This window comes from Anoplopoma fimbria, unplaced genomic scaffold, assembly GCF_027596085.1.
Source record: "Anoplopoma fimbria isolate UVic2021 breed Golden Eagle Sablefish unplaced genomic scaffold, Afim_UVic_2022 Un_contig_7917_pilon_pilon, whole genome shotgun sequence".
Taxonomy (NCBI): Eukaryota; Metazoa; Chordata; class Actinopteri; order Perciformes; family Anoplopomatidae; genus Anoplopoma; species Anoplopoma fimbria.
The window spans coordinates 23,631-39,370 of NW_026552559.1; the positions used below are offsets into that span (position 1 = coordinate 23,631).

At 40.6% G+C, this 15,740-nt stretch overlaps 1 protein-coding gene across 1 annotated transcript; it reads left to right on the forward strand.

The window, feature by feature from the left end:
• Positions 1-7,832: 7,832 nt before the first annotated feature.
• LOC129115999 (uncharacterized) lies at positions 7,833-14,881 on the forward strand. The gene is made up of 8 exons (XM_054627147.1): positions 7,833-7,934; positions 8,132-8,287; positions 8,646-8,738; positions 12,553-12,689; positions 12,841-12,934; positions 13,642-13,822; positions 13,981-14,045; positions 14,567-14,881. Exons 1-8 carry the CDS (start codon positions 7,833-7,835, stop codon positions 14,879-14,881), a joined length of 1,143 nt encoding a protein of 380 aa, XP_054483122.1.
• The last annotated feature ends 859 nt before the right edge of the window (positions 14,882-15,740 follow it).

Here is a 15,740-nt window from a genome sequence, read left to right on the forward strand (position 1 = left end):
ATAGCTTCAGGGTACCGGGTAGCTACGCACATGATTGTTAAGAGGAACTGGTTGCCGGATTTTGTTTTTGGCAGAGGGCCAACACAATCAACCAATACGTGTTCAAACGGTTCCCCTATAGCCGGGACCGGGTGAAGAGGGGCAGGCTTAATAACCTGATTAGGCTTCCCGTGATCTGACATACATGACACGTACGGCAAAACATAGACACATCTCGCTTCAAACCTGGCCAGAAGAAATGTCGCAACACTCGGTCATAGGTTTTCGTAATACCTAGATGACCAGACCAGAGATGGTCATGAGCCAGGGATAAAACGGACTGTCGGTATTGCGTAGGCACAACGATTTGAAACACATTACTACACTCATTATCAAAATTAGCGCGAGATTTCCACCTCCGCATCAGGAGATCATTTTCCACATAATAAGCCATTTCTTTATTTTTAGCGCTCTCTGGAGCAAGAGCCGCAGTAAAACACTTGGCTAAAGTAACGTCCTCCTTCTGAGCAGCAATAAGACGACTACGAACCATAGGTAACCTAGTTGTCTCTGAGGTGGGAGTATCGCACTGAACCTTAAGCTGGACACTCGGCTCAGCAGTAGACTGAGTAAACACAGGTGGTAAAGCAGTCTGACCAGTCAACTCAGTCGCAAAAAAGGTATCCGACAAATCAACTGCTTCACCCAAACTACGTGCTTGAGCACGGGTGACCGCACACACTGGGAACACTTCAGGGAAGTCCTGAGCCAACACATCTGGCTGCAAAATCTCAGGTCGTTCTAGAACCTCTAAAACTGGCATAACTTTGCCACCAGCGATGTCATTCCCTAGCAGAAACGTAACACCTCTAACTGGCAAAGACGGGCGCACGCCCACTTTAAACACTCCATTTGCTAAGTCACAGGTTAAAAATATCTGATGGAGAGGTACAGACACAAAACCCATTTCGATGCCTTGCACCAGCACACTAGAGCCACTAAAAGTGTCATTAGAAAAAGTTAACACGTCAGACAATATAAAAGACTGTGCTGCTCCAGTATCCCTTAGTATGCGCACTTGGCACTGGTTCAACGCATTTGCACTGAGGGAAACCAGGCCGTCCAACATAAATGGTGCGTAACAGGGTTCCAAAGTGTCACCCTCCATCTCCGGGGCTAGTGACACTGGACCCACCAACGTGTGCACTAAACCAACCTCTTTTGGTCGTTTACTTGACTGTGACAGCTTGCGTTTTAACATAAAACAGTCAGCCTTGATGTGTCCGATTTGGTGACAATAGTAACACTCCCGTTCCTGGCGTGGTGGACTAGGCGGCATTCTGGCCGGGGCAGAAGGAGTAAAAACCCTACTCTCATATCGGGGAGTCCCAAATGTTTGTTTGTGCGTTAACACAAACTCATCAGCAAGCACAGCAGCTTGCGCTAACGTCCCAACTTTTTGCTCATTGAGATATGTCACTAGCCGATCCGGCAGACTATTCTTGAACTCTTCGAGGAGAATTAATTCTGATAGAGAATCAAAATTAGTCGCGTTGCTTGCTTTGCACCATCGATTAAACAGAGACTCTTTCTCGCGGGCGAACTCCATGAAAGTTCTACCAGGCGATTTTTTATAAGTTCGGAACTTTTGTCTATATGCCTCAGGCACTAGTTCGTAGGCACGAAGCACAGCTGTCTTGATCGCTTCATAAGACAAACTATCTTCCAGAGAGAGAGCAGATACAATCTCCTGGGCTTTACCCGTCAGTTTACACTGGAGCAGTATAGACCAGACCTCTTTTGGCCATTTCAGGGAGGTAGCAACTCGCTCAAAAGCAATAAAATACGAGTCTACTTCCGCCTCTCGAAATTGAGGTACACTCATAATAATGATTCAAGCACTTCTTAGATGTGACAAATTAATATTCTATTTGTCTAATGAAATATATATTAATTCAAATAAAAACCAAAATAGTTTAACTCGTACAACTTAAAATGTATTCATCGTCTCCACTGACGCTGCTGACCTATCCGTTCAACCCAAAAAGATTGAGGTCAATGACGGAAGCATGCGCACGTGAGGTGACCACGCCCCTCTTTCCATGCCCTGAAGCAGCGCGGCATTTTGTTCATCTTCTGCCTGCAGCGAGCGACTTCAACTTACTCTCGGTAAGTTTGCATTTTTTTCAGTAGTCTCAAAGTGGGAGCTATTGCATGCTGTTTTATAAATTGGCATCTGTAAAGTTGCCGTGATAATGTAAAGAACAGAAGAATTTCACATGGTTTTTTAAAGGTTGAGTTGGCAGGCAGTGGCTGTGTGAGGCCTCATTTCAGTTTTGAGCTAGCTTAATATAGTAGTAAAGAAGCGCTCAATCACGCGGGAACCGACATAAGCACACTGTCTTGTAATGATGATTTTTTTTTTTTTGTGATAGATTTACCTAGTTTATAAGGGGCTCTCATTGATTTAAAGCTTTAAGGCCAATTTATGTATCCTGAATAATGGGCGCGAACGTCGCGGAGTCCGCAGACATGCCGGGACATGCTCAGTGTCAGTCAGCACATGGCTCAGAGGGAAAATAAAACGAGTTACCTCTGCAGGAATATAACGGTTTAACGTATAGTCTACTTTCCGTTAGGCTAGGTGAGAATCTGCTCGTTTTTTCACTGTAGAGCAATTTTATTACAATTCCGGTATTTTGAACATTGAGCCCCATTTCTGGTTGGTCTCAGTTGACACCGAAGTTTTCAGAAATGTGCATCTCACCGAGTGGTTAGTGGTGTTCGTTCGTTGTTCCAAATCAAGTATCGTAGCGAAATACAGTTTCTACCGGGCAATGATTCTTCCAAGTTCCAACAGGAATCAATGGGATTTATAAAATGCGATACATGTGCAATAAAACATGACAGAAACTGTATTTCGCTACGATACTTGATTTGGAACATCAACGTACACAACAACTCGGTGAGTTGCACATTTCTGAAAACGAACGTTTAGGGTTGTTTTAAGGACAGGTTTGTGCATGCACGTAGCCAGCCATTGTGTTAGCCAATACCCGAGAAAGGACCAATCGTCAACATTTTGTGTGTGTGTGTGTGTGTGTGTGTGTGTGTGTGTGTGTGTGTGCAAGCCGGTATCACGCGATTTCGTGCTCATGCGCACAAACGTTATTAATCTATTGAATGATCTGGGACATGATGCGCACAGATTAACGTTTGTGCGCATGAGCACGAAATCGCGTTATACCGTGTGTGTGTGTGTGTGTGTGTGTGTGTGTGTGTGTGTGGAGAGAATGGGAAATATTGTCACACGTGCTTCGCATTCCATTATGTGTGCACAGCAGTATTAATAATAATATATGTAATATAACATACCTATTCACATATTATGAACAAATATGGATGGAAACAAATGCTGTTTTAACCCTAATTACAATGAAAGTGTAATTAAAATTCACAAAACTATAGAAGTATTCAATTTTCATGATATTGTCACTCATGTATAAACTATGAAGTCATTTTCAAGATTTTATACATGAGTGACAATATTTTTGAAAAATATCAAACACAAATATCTAAGTGTTGATTGTTGTTAAATATATATCCTGTTCCTAATGCACATGATATAATATTTACTTAAAAAAACAGAATAAATGTGTTTGACATGCTGTCATGATTTATCCCTCTTATTTGCAGTTTTTCCAGTCTTACCAAGCTACCTTTGGCAACCTCTTAGTGATTGTAAGTTATGAACTGATTGTTAATTGATGACACAAGCTTATTTTATTGTCATTTGTTCAGTATCTAATGTTTTTATTTTTCTCTACACAGGATTATGAATGTGGACGTGTAAGGAGTGCAGTTTGGAGTTAGCTACCAGGTACTTATTGCTGCAGCATTTTAGGCAGGCACATGGGCATCTTCGAGGTAGTTATAGATATCCCTGTCAACACACAGATTGCCCATGTACATTTAATACGTGGAGTAAACTATTAAATCACACTTGTAAAAATCATCCTTATCAGCAACCTTTAAATGCAGCAGAAGGACATGCATTTAAATGTCATGTGTGCTCATGTAAAGGACTCTCAACAGTGAGAGATTTTTTTCAACACATAAATGTACATCTCAGGCATTATGAAACCATTCCATGTGTGTTTCGAGAATGCACATTTCAAACAAACATTTATAGTACATTCAACACACACAGAAACAGGAAACACAACCAGTATTCACTAAAAGACTTTAAAGCTAACGTCCTCGATACAAGCACTCAGTTAGATCAGTCAGACAATTCAGAAGATGTGCCAACCGGTTCTGAGGACATAAATCCCGAACATGAGACTTTAACTTCTGACGAGGCTGCAGAGTTACACCTGCCACATGTTATTGAGGAAAAAACTGCTTGTATTTTGTTGAAGTTGGAAAATATTATTCATATTCCAAAGGCGGTTGTTGATGAGGTCCTTTCTGAGCTTCACTTCATCTTAAGTAAACTAGCTGTACCTGTCACAAAAGCTACTGTTCTTGATGTAGTTCAGAGATATAAACTGCCAGTTGAAGAGTCAGTAGCTGACGAGCTTGCTGCGGTTTTATGCAAAACTAATCCGTTGGCCTTAGCGATTGCAAAGGATGGCCCTCTAGCAACTGCATATAAACGTACACAGTTTTATATCTCTCATTTTGGTGTTATACAACCAGTTGAGTATATCCTAGATGCTCAGAGAAATAGGTCATTTCAGTACATCCCTCTTTTACAGTCTTTGCAGCAGTTGCTCTCCCATGAAGACGTGTCTGAACATCTCAAAATTCAGAATACGCAAGACCAGATATTAGCTAGTTTCCAAGAATACAGAACTGCAAGAGATGGTCAGTACTTTAAACAAAATCATTTTCTGTCCAGTGAAGGTTTGAGAATAGCATTAAATCTTTACGTTGATGATTTTGAAATTTGCAATCCACTTGGCACGTCTCGGAAGAAGCACAAACTTTGCGCTGTCTATTGGGTTTTGGGTAATTTGCCACCAGGTTCCACCTCAAGACTCACTTCGATCTATTTAGCTCTTCTGTGCAAATCGGATGATTTAAAAGTCTATGGGTATGACAAAGTGTTTGAGCCTCTCTTGCAAGAGTTGAAGACATTAGAGCAGCACGGTGTTTTTCTTTCTCAGCTGGGCCAGTTTGTTAAAGGTTCTGTACAGTGTGTAATAGCCGACAATCTTGGAGCCCATGGGATAGCTGGATTCGTTGAGAGTTTTTCTTGGGGGTCAGTCTGCAGGTTTTGTACAGGGGACAAATCGGAATTTCAGACTAAAGATGTCAAGTCGGGTGCTTTTCAACTTCGAACCAGAGATGTCCATGATGTTCATGTCCAGTCAGCTCAGGAGAGTGAAACCATCTGCCATGGTGTCAAAAGACAGTGTGTTTTAACCAAGCACCTTTCACATTTTCATGTTAGCACTGGTTATCCACCTGACGTTTTACATGATCTCTTTGAAGGTGTTGTGCCAGTGGAACTTGCTCGCTGTATTTCTGTGTTGATCTCCAAAAAATATTTTACTTTCAATCACCTCAACACATTGATCCAGACATTTCCGTACAAATGGGGGGACAAAACGAATCGCCCCCATGCTATACCACAGTCTTTCACTTCATGCAACAGTATAGGTGGCAATGCACACGAAAATTGGAATGTACTGAGACTGCTTCCATTCATTATTGGACAAATTGTGCCAGAAAATGAGCCAGCATGGCAGGTAATTCTTCATCTGAAGGACATAGTTGAGTTGGTTGTGGCACCTGTTCACACGGAAGAGACAGTTGCATATTTAGAGGTCAAAATCTTCGATCACAGACAGCGCTTTCTTGAACTCTTTCCACACGTTAAACTCCTTCCAAAACATCACTACCTAGAGCACTATCCTCATATGATACGTTGCTTCGGACCTCTAATTTCACTGTGGACGATGAGATTTGAGGCTAAACATAGCTTCTTTAAACAAGTTGCCCGCCATACAAACTGCTTTAAGAACATACCTCGTTCACTAGCTATTAAACACCAGTTCATGCTCTCCTATCACACTCATTCCTCCATTCTTAAGAGGTCCCCCTTGGAGGTCACAGATGTTTCACGTATACCCGTTGATATCCTTAATGAGGGAGTTGTGTCTGTACTGAAGCAGAGATACCCAGATACGACTGAGATTAATGTGGCAAAGAATGTGTCCTGCAGAGGTATACATTATAGTGAGGGGATGCATATTGTACATGGATCTGCAGATGGACTGCCTGCATTTCACAAGATCAGTCAACTGTGCATTCTTAAAGAGCAGTTGTGTTTTCTTGTAAAGGAAGAATGTGCCTGGTATAGGGAACATTTTGGTGCATTTGAACTTTCTGCTTCAACCACTACAGAGGTTGGCCTCATTGAGCTTGGTAACGTGGAAGACCCATATCCCCTTGTGGAGTATATGGTCGGAGGTTTGCGCATGGTAACTCTGAAAAGATTTGTCATTGTCAAAGGTTAGTGCCACTGTCTAAACCTGTCTGAACACTGAGTCTTGGAAACCTCTGAAATATAGCACACTTGTAGGGCTGCTTGATTATGGAAAAAATCATAACCACGATTAATTTGGTCAATATTGAAATCATGATTATTTTTTGAGTTTGAAAACATGATGTATTTATTCAGCATGTCTCTCCCCAAAAACACCTTGTAACTGAGGGACCTTTGAAATTTCGCCTTAAAAAATACACAAAATAGTAAAATAGAATATGTTCAAATCTGAAGTAATGTACAGATATGTATCGAGCTGTTCTAAATTTGATTAATCGCCCAGCCCTACACACATGTATTGATTTCCTCTCCCTTTTTTCTCCTAGATTAAAAGGTGTTCCGTAATGGAAGCTCCTGCTGTCCTGCGGATCATTTTTGCGGATGAGTCTGACTCAAGAAAATTGCCCCTGGTGACTGGAATTCCATCGACAGTCGAAGAGCTCCATGCAACCATAAAGACTTTCTTTCAGTTGAAGGAAGAATTTCGTTTACAGTATATGGATACTGACTTTAATGCGTTCATGAACCTTAGTTCAGTTTCAGAAATTCAAAACAAAAGCACAGTGAAAGTAATATGCACTGCAATCCTGGAACCTGAGGAGACCTATGTTACATTATACCCTTTACACTTACCTGGTGAAACCTCAAGTTCCACTGTCCCAGATCTTCAAAAAACACTTTCGTCCTTAGAGTCATCCTGCAGTGACGATACCATGTACACGTCAACACCATGCTCATCCCCAGAAGTTCAGTTCTCAGGATTATCCTCCTGGCCTAGGATTTTTGTTGTCCCTAAGTTTACATTCGAGGCTGAATTTGAACTACAGCAGAAGAATGCAGAGTTTGAGACAAATGGCACGTGCTTCAACCCTGGCCCAAAGCTGAAATCAGTCATTCTTGATGGCCTAACTGAAGAAATGATGAAGTACACAAAATACCCTAAAGACTATCAGTGTGAGGAGGTAGCAGAAGCTTTGACAAGGGCTCATCCTTGTTTGGGACAGCTGGGATCCAGGACGGGTTTTGGGGTTGGAAACAATCACTGAAGTATAAAGCGCAAAACTATCGAACAAAACTGGGGCGACTGGGACATCCTGAAATACGTGTGAACTCTTTGAAGCACAAAAGAAAAGGCAAGGACAAAGCTGCAGCCAACATAAAAAAACCAAGAAAGGCTGAGGTGAACTACATACCTCTGCACCCAAAAGGTGAAACTGCAGAAAGCTTGGAGAGGGAGAGAATTGCTTTATTATCAGAACTGAAAAAGCGTGACAATGAAGTGGTGATAAAGGCAAAAATGGAGAAAACCTTCTCACACAGACGCCTCGACATTGTGGAGGAGAGGCCAATGATTGGCGACTTCAAAGACAGATGGCCAGCCCTGTTCCAGGAAAGTGGAGTAAGTACATCAGTACATTTGTATGCAGGGGTGAGACGAACAAACTCAAATTAGTCTCTTGTTGACTTTTTATGGCACGGTAATAAGTGGCTGCAACATTTTAATTATAATTTGGTGATAGCCCCACATGCCTGTCTGAGCGATTTATAACAATCAATTAATGGCCATTTATTTTTACTTCTCAAAATATTCTCAAGGTGAATGAAGAGTTCCTGCGGATCACAACAAAACCTCTGCAAACAAAGTTCCTGGCCCAGCTGGACCACTTCTCTGAGAAACTCTTCCAAATCTTTGAGAGCCAAGGGGGTGTGAAAGGACAGAAGATAAAAAGGATCCTGGCGATCAAAGATGAGGTTTGTGATGATGCAAAGAAGACAATACTATTGTGCTGTGGGATTTATTTTAGGATCTTATTGTATATACAGTAGTTGCTCATTTGGAAATACTTAATAAATATTAAGATAGTACTTCATTGCAATAATATGAACAAGCATTCAACAAAATGTAATTTTAGTAGTGTGGGTATTTATTGAAACGCGCCAACAGCCAACCACCTTGTAAAGCAAGTGTAAGTGCATTTGTGGGGTATTGGTATCATAGTAGGCTCTTGACAAACAAGCCTTTGCTCTTCAATAACCTGTTCTACTTCTTGTTCCACCATTGCACCTGTATTTGGCTAAGTGTCCTCCTATTTTGTGGCTTGTGTTTTAGCGTGACGACATCGAAATCAGGCGGGAGTGTGTCCTTAAAAGCCTGATAATATATCTCAATGAAGATCCCGACTCCCTCTTCAAAGAATACCTGGTAAGTTTCCGTTTCCCGTGTAGTACATACACAGCAAAATCTGCGGTGTTAAATAGTGTTAATATTTCAGTGTTAATTATTTCGAGTTGCTTAGTGTTGATTTTGGTGTTATTTTAACACTTGCAGTGCTAAAATAGCTCTGTGCGTGGTGTTGTTGCAATTTTGCACTCTCAGTTAATGAACTGGCTCTTTTTAGTTTTAAGTTCTAAGCAATAAGACCGATTCAGCAGGGCTAAGCAAGCTGTAGTGCAATTTAGCAAATGTGCCAGGCTGGGTAAATTATCTATGCTAATTAGCTAATTTTAACAGAAGTGCAGTTAATGAACTGGTGTTTTAAGTTCTGGAGGGTGCTTGAAAAGTTTCTGGCTGGGTAAATTAATGCTAATGTATTTTCAACAAAGTTGGGTTCTGGAGGGTGATTAAAGTTATGCATGATCGATTCTGGCATGTTCTGGCTTGGCCGATTTTTAAATGAGTGGTTTAGTATATTTGCGTGTTGTAGTAGGCTAGTTAAAATGTGTTTCACTGATCTGCATCTGCAAATCATGATCTGCACTCATTCGTCAAACAAATTGACGTTGGCGCACATGGCTAATTAGCATTGGCGCACATGGCTAATTAGCATTGGCGCACATGGCTAATTAGCATTGGCGCACAGGACTGGCTGGCTCCGCAAGGCAAATAATGGAACATATTTATCTATCTATCTAGGGCTATCTGTCTATCTATCCGTCTATCAACGTGTGTGGTTTTAATGTAATGTACTTTCTATGTCCAGTCAGACTTGTATCCCTTGTTCTGTGTGGTCTTGTAGGCTACAGTCCTGTGTGAGCCGAATCACCTAAATGAATGCCCGACGATTTGTGTCGTTTGGTATTAATAAAGACTTGACTATCGATCTAGACTATTTATTTTAAAAATGATTCACCTCAGGCTCCGTGAATAGTGGGGAATAGAGGGATAAAAGACAAGAGATATATCCCTTGTCATTTATCCCTCGTCTTGTCGATTAGTTTGTGTATGTGACGATTTCAAAAACGTATTTTTGTTTAAAGCATGACTACACGCGATTGGTTGGTTGGATGGTGGTATGGAGAGCAAATGAAAATGATTCACGTAAGGGATAATGCCCGACGAGGTGTCCAATATCAGGAATTAATGGACGACGTGGAGGCGTGAACCGTCCGACGCGAAGCGGAGGACGGTTGCCCTCCGCGAAGGGCCTCCGCGAAGGGCATTATCCCGCTTATACCACGGTCACTTACCAACGGTGACCAAATTAAGACCATTAATTTATATTTTCATGCGTTTTACAATCTGAATATAAAGTTTTCCACAAAACATACATTTGTTTCCCTGGTTACGCCTGAGGGTCCGACTAATACCCGGAACCACCATTACACGCCCGTTGGGTTCTCATGCAACGGAAACGTTGTTCACTCCTCCAGTAATTAGGACGGACCATAGCAGCTAGCTGCATCAATCAGAATCGAGTATTCCCGCAGACCGTGGTATAAGCTTAAATACGAACGTTCTAGATCGCAAATATTTTCTATAAATACTCCCGCTTATCATCACTTTGTATCAAAATCACTATGGATGTTGCACTCAATAACTATTGAACACAAAACAGAAAACACAGCTGCCATTATCACTGTCACTGACAGCGATATATCGTTTCACTTCTTATGACAAATGTACTTATTGCAAGTCGCTTTGGTTAAAAGCGTCTGCTAAATGGACATTTGTCAGCTGTCTATCCTCTATTAAACTGCATTGAAGTGATACGTTTGTTCCGTGCATTATTCATTTGCATTATTATTGCATTATTATGCGTGCATTATTCCTTTGCACAACGTATGTATTTTTTATTTATATTTGAAAACGATATCGTCCCATTCAGAGCAAGGAAGATTAGTATGATAGGATCTCGGTTAGCAGGCATGTATCGCGCCTATTTTACAATAATCTCAAACGTTTCATTAACTCGCATACAGACCAACCAACCACGCTTGATGCCCAGGCCAGAACCTTTTTGTTGCGATCTCTGAAATGAAAGGAAACTTAGTGCTAAGTTAGATAACTAAAATATGCATGTAGTGTATTTTTTAGCTAATGGCCACATGACTTGCAATTTCTGTTTATAACTCCTGGCAAAGGAATAATTAAAACTTTAACATTATCTCCACTGTTTTTTGTTTTTTAGATAAGGCATCATGTTGCTGAAGGTGAAATACCAGGGTACCAAGAAGTACATCAGATTGCAGTCAGGCTTCACCTATTTGGAATTCATCAATGAAGGTGAGTAACCATCTTGTGTAACAATATATTGCCGCCTTTACAAAAAAACAACTATTAGGCAAGGCAAGGCAAGGCTGTATTTTTCTGTGTTGTTGGTATGAATAGTTTGTTGGACATGGATCATTAACCCTTATGACAGTTAATTGCATTATCAGTTTTAGCCTGCAGATGACAATATGCTTCTTGGTGCAAGCCTTATTTTTTTGACATTTGAAATAGAGGGAACCATTAAATATGGCTAATAGTGCCTACTTTAACAACTGTTTTCAAATCCCCTTATTTTGCTCACAGGTACAGTCAAGGTTTAGAATGTGGTGTAGATTTGGCATAACTTGAATATATTAACAATTTAAAATTAGTGTCCGATATAAATTGCTTGATCAGTCATCAAAATATTTGCTTGAAAACCTGCTTCAGGAATTATCTGATGTGATGCTAATCTTTCCCATAGTCAAAAGCAAGTTTGGTCTTCCTGATGCGACTGACCTTCAAATCTTTGATGAAACCGACACAGCAGTGGATGAAGACATCCTTCTTGAACTGATAGAGTCCAATCCTGACTTATGCCTGACAGTATGTGACAGCTTTTCAGTTGAAGGTAGGCCTATCTGCTGTTTTTGCTGAACAAAATGGTAAAGATAGACTGCTGTATGTCTGTCAGTCTGACTGAAAATATTTAAGCAAAATGCAGATCAGCATCCAAATTTGAAAATGTGGGTTGGGTTTTGATTATCCCATGTCTGTCTCATACAAGGTCAGTTTGTTACGTCAACAAACGTATTGCCAACAGTGGATGAAGACAAGCTTCATGAAATGATAGAGGCCAATCCTGACTTTTGCCTGACATTATATAACAGCATTCCCGGTACGTTTTTACTGCGGCACAGATTGTAATGGAGAGACAAAATAGGTCAAGAAATTAACACATTTTAGCAAACTATGGATCGGCATCCATTTGCTAATTTTGTTATTGTTCTAAGCATGTTACACTGGGTCAGTTTTCTGAGTCAAAAATGACAGTCAATGGTTTTATTTGAAATCATAACCATATCAAAAATAATTTCTACTTCTGACTGTCATCCCCACAATAGCAGATTTCCTTGTTTTTAAAGTTTTCTCTCCTTTAGATCATTCATCACCATCTTCCCTCACGGATACCATGTCACCTTCTTCGAGTGATAATGACCTCTCCAGTCGAAGAGAACGGGGATTCCCATAGACAGAAATGTATCCAACTTTGAAGTCATGAACAGAAGTACCACAGAGGCCTCAGGGTCAGAGGCAGCGAAAGAGGTACTTGAGCAATAGTTGTCACTTGCAAACATATACAGTGTCATTTCATTTGAGATTATCACCAATCAGTATTTTGACATTTAGAAAGGTGCATGAATTAGAATTGTTCATTTAGCGAGGAAAGTAAATCGGAACAGGCACATTTTGGCAGGTTATTGTTCAAATTATTTTATCACAGAAGACTGAAATGTACACTGATCTATTTCTCTTATGTGAAAAGATGGTAGAAAATGCCTTGCTAAGGAAACCTGGAGGTGAGGATGTCCTGGAAGAGTACAAGTCAGAAAATACGTTGACGCACAGCACCCGGAGACACCTTGTTAACATTCTGACTAGCCATATGACTGAAATGCATGGGTACGTGGTTCTTAAATACATTTTAACAAACTTTTCTGTTTAGAAATGGTTTATTAAGAAGGAATGTAATGAATTTTGAAATAACAGTTGTGTTGCTATAGTCATTAGTGGAGCATTTGGATTTTGATGTTGAATAGTTTTTTCTCTAAAGGAGGATTGTTCCACGTCAGCAAAAAGAGAAGTATGCCCTGGGAATCATTACACTCTTTCCCTCGCTGAAGGATCCTTTTTCTCCAAAGGGATATGTAAGTTTTAAAAAAAAAAAAAAGGTTACTTTCTAATAAAGTTTTACAGACAAGAGCTTTTGGGTTTAGCTTACATGATTGAATGCACTGTTAATTTATACTGATCTAAAAGATGCACGACATAGTACCACTGAGCAAAGTTTGCTACAAAGTTTGACTCGACCATGAAGATAGCCATGAAGACGAAAAATAACTTAAGATCAAGTAGTGATAGGCCTTTGTAATAGTGTTTGAATCATCTTCACAGGAGCACTTCTATGATGGGGTGAAAAACACAGGATTTTTATCATGGCGCCTGAGGACCATGTCCAGGAAGAACCGGGCGACGGGCAGTCCACAGGCAGCCACAGTGCCTCAACTACAAGGACCAAAGCGCCAAAGACCAGCTGCCACAGAGCAGCAGCAGCTTGATGGAGATGCTTGCAGGGAGGCTATTTCTTTTCTTGTTCACTCTCCTGATGAAGCAGGTGTGTTTGAGAAGATGAAGTTGACCTTACAACATCGCCAAGACCTAGTGCGTGATGCACAGAGATCTGCCGACGTCTTCAAAACATTTCCACGTTTTATAGATGTCAAAGGACTAGTGAGTTGTGAATTTTATTTAAAATCCAGTCTTTAAACTCTTGTCTTTAATTTGGTTGGGTTCCAATAGTTAATTATACTCTGACCATTAGCGTAATGTATTTACATTGGTGTATGATCAACAGCTGAATCAAGACTTCCTGCTGCTGTTTGGTGGTGAAACAGCATCCAAGATGCTTGAAAAGTGGGACACGGCATTCAAGTACAAGGTTATCAAAGAGGCCAAACAACTGACTCAGTCAAAAGAGCTGTGCCGACTTCTGAATGCTGCTGAGAAACCTACGGAGAATGATGACACTAGTAAGTGTGCAGTGTTGGTTTTCATTCCAAATAGCTAGTGCTCTTTACTTTGTGCCTTCCAAGTAGATACTGATGACTTGTTTTGTGTTGTATCTCCCCCCTGATAGGCTGGGACAGTGACATGGCTTCTCTGCTGCTGCTCCTTCATCTCTTGCCACCCACAGCTGGACGGAAGAGGAGCAAAATCAGTGCCAGTGATGCAGTGGAAAAAATGGTTCACTTTCACAAGGTATGGATGTCTCATCTGTTCTTTCCCCAGCAACAAAAGAGAGAACTAATGTAGTTGACCAATATGAGTTTTTCAAAGGCTGATGCGTATCGCTTAGCGAGCAGGTAGGCCAAAGGCCCATATACAAAGCAGACTTTTGCATTTGATAAATTACATTTAATACACATCACCCCCATCCTGATGCAACTCCACTGGTTACCTGTTAAGTCCCGGATCAAGTTTAAAATCCTCCTACTCACCTACAAGTCCCTGCATGCTCTGGCCCCCGTTACCTCTCTGACCTCCTCCATCCCTACACCCCCTGCCATTACTTCATGGACTTTATGATTTAATATACAAGGCCTTCCTTGCCATTAACGCGCTTTAGATGGATTTTTCAGAATTAATTCATGAAATAGAAAAAAGAAATGGAAAAAAATTAGTGATATTTGTCAAACACGATATTGAAAAGCAAACTATTGAATAACATCGTAAAAGGGGGAGCACTAACATTAAGGTGTTCAACTTATTCTGTTTTTCAGTCGTGCTGCAGCATTGATGAACACCTGCGTGGGAGAAAGGGTCAACAACCGTACATCCTTGCTGCTGGTCGCACCCAGAACAAGATTGACAACTTCTATATTGTCGTTGACAAACAGCTCATCCCCTGCCAAGCCACCAGCTCCTTAGGTGCTTTTGATGAACTGTTCAAATCACACTACGTGTTCAACCTGTCATACGAGGAGTCCCTGGTCCAGCTCTACACATTTGTGCAGACAACAGTCTACAACATCGATGTCACAACAACAGATGAGTCTCCAAGAATCCGTGAGTTGCGGGCAAAACTCCTGAACTAGGATTAAAACGTATAAAATTAAAAACGTATTAAAATGTATAAGTGTTTCATATGTGAAGCTGTACACCAGGCTGTCCAGTCCTTGGTAACCCATTTAAGAATTGATCACAGTTTCTATCCTAGCAGGAGGTTTAAGTTGGTTTGTGCACAAGATCGTTGTAGGCGTCAGTTTTTGTCATATTCCGGTTTCAAAAAACATTTAATGAGAGTTCATGAGGAGAATTTTTGTCAAAGTGGTGTTGCAGCAAACCCGGAGTCCTTTCAAGCTATCCATCACAGTGTCCAAAGTACTTCAGAAGTTGGTGAAACAGGTGTCCCACAGAGCTTAGAGGCTGGTTGTTTTGAGGACAATGTATCTGGTCTTAACAAAGAACATACTAAAAATATCAGTGCCTCAATTGTAGCTAAACTTCAAGAAAGTGGTATGGCAAATAGTCTTGTTTCAACAATTGTTAGTGATTTGGAAGAACTTGCTACTGGACTGCACTCCCAAGTTAAGCAAGAAATACTATCTGCTGTGCCTAAAGACAATCCTATCCGATCTACATTAGAAGGTCTTGATACTTTTGAAAATCCATTTGTAAGCTTTAATACTGAAACTAAAAGAACAAGATATTTCAACGAAAAATGGGGTGTTGTTGAGCCTGTAGAAATAATGTTAGGACATCGATTCGATACAAGGCGAAATAAACAAACCGGTACTTATGATCAAGTTCAAGTAAAAGACACTTTTGTTTACGTTCCAATTTTGAAAACTATCCAATTCATGTGCCGCAATTCGGATATTTGTAAATTGCTTGGGGAAACTTTTGTATCCAAAACTGACATATTTGAAGACTTTTGTGATGGTAGTTATTTTA

Excerpts from the sequence above, each read along its gene's own strand:
- LOC129115999 (XM_054627147.1), top strand. The coding sequence starts at position 7,833 with ATGGAGAAAACCTTCTCACACAGACGCCTCGACATTGTGGAGGAGAGG. Across the intron at positions 8,288-8,645 it reads TCCTGGCGATCAAAGATGAG|CGTGACGACATCGAAATCAG; the intron begins GTTTGTGATGAT and ends CTTGTGTTTTAG. Across the intron at positions 12,935-13,641 it reads CTTTTTCTCCAAAGGGATAT|CTGAATCAAGACTTCCTGCT; the intron begins GTAAGTTTTAAA and ends TATGATCAACAG.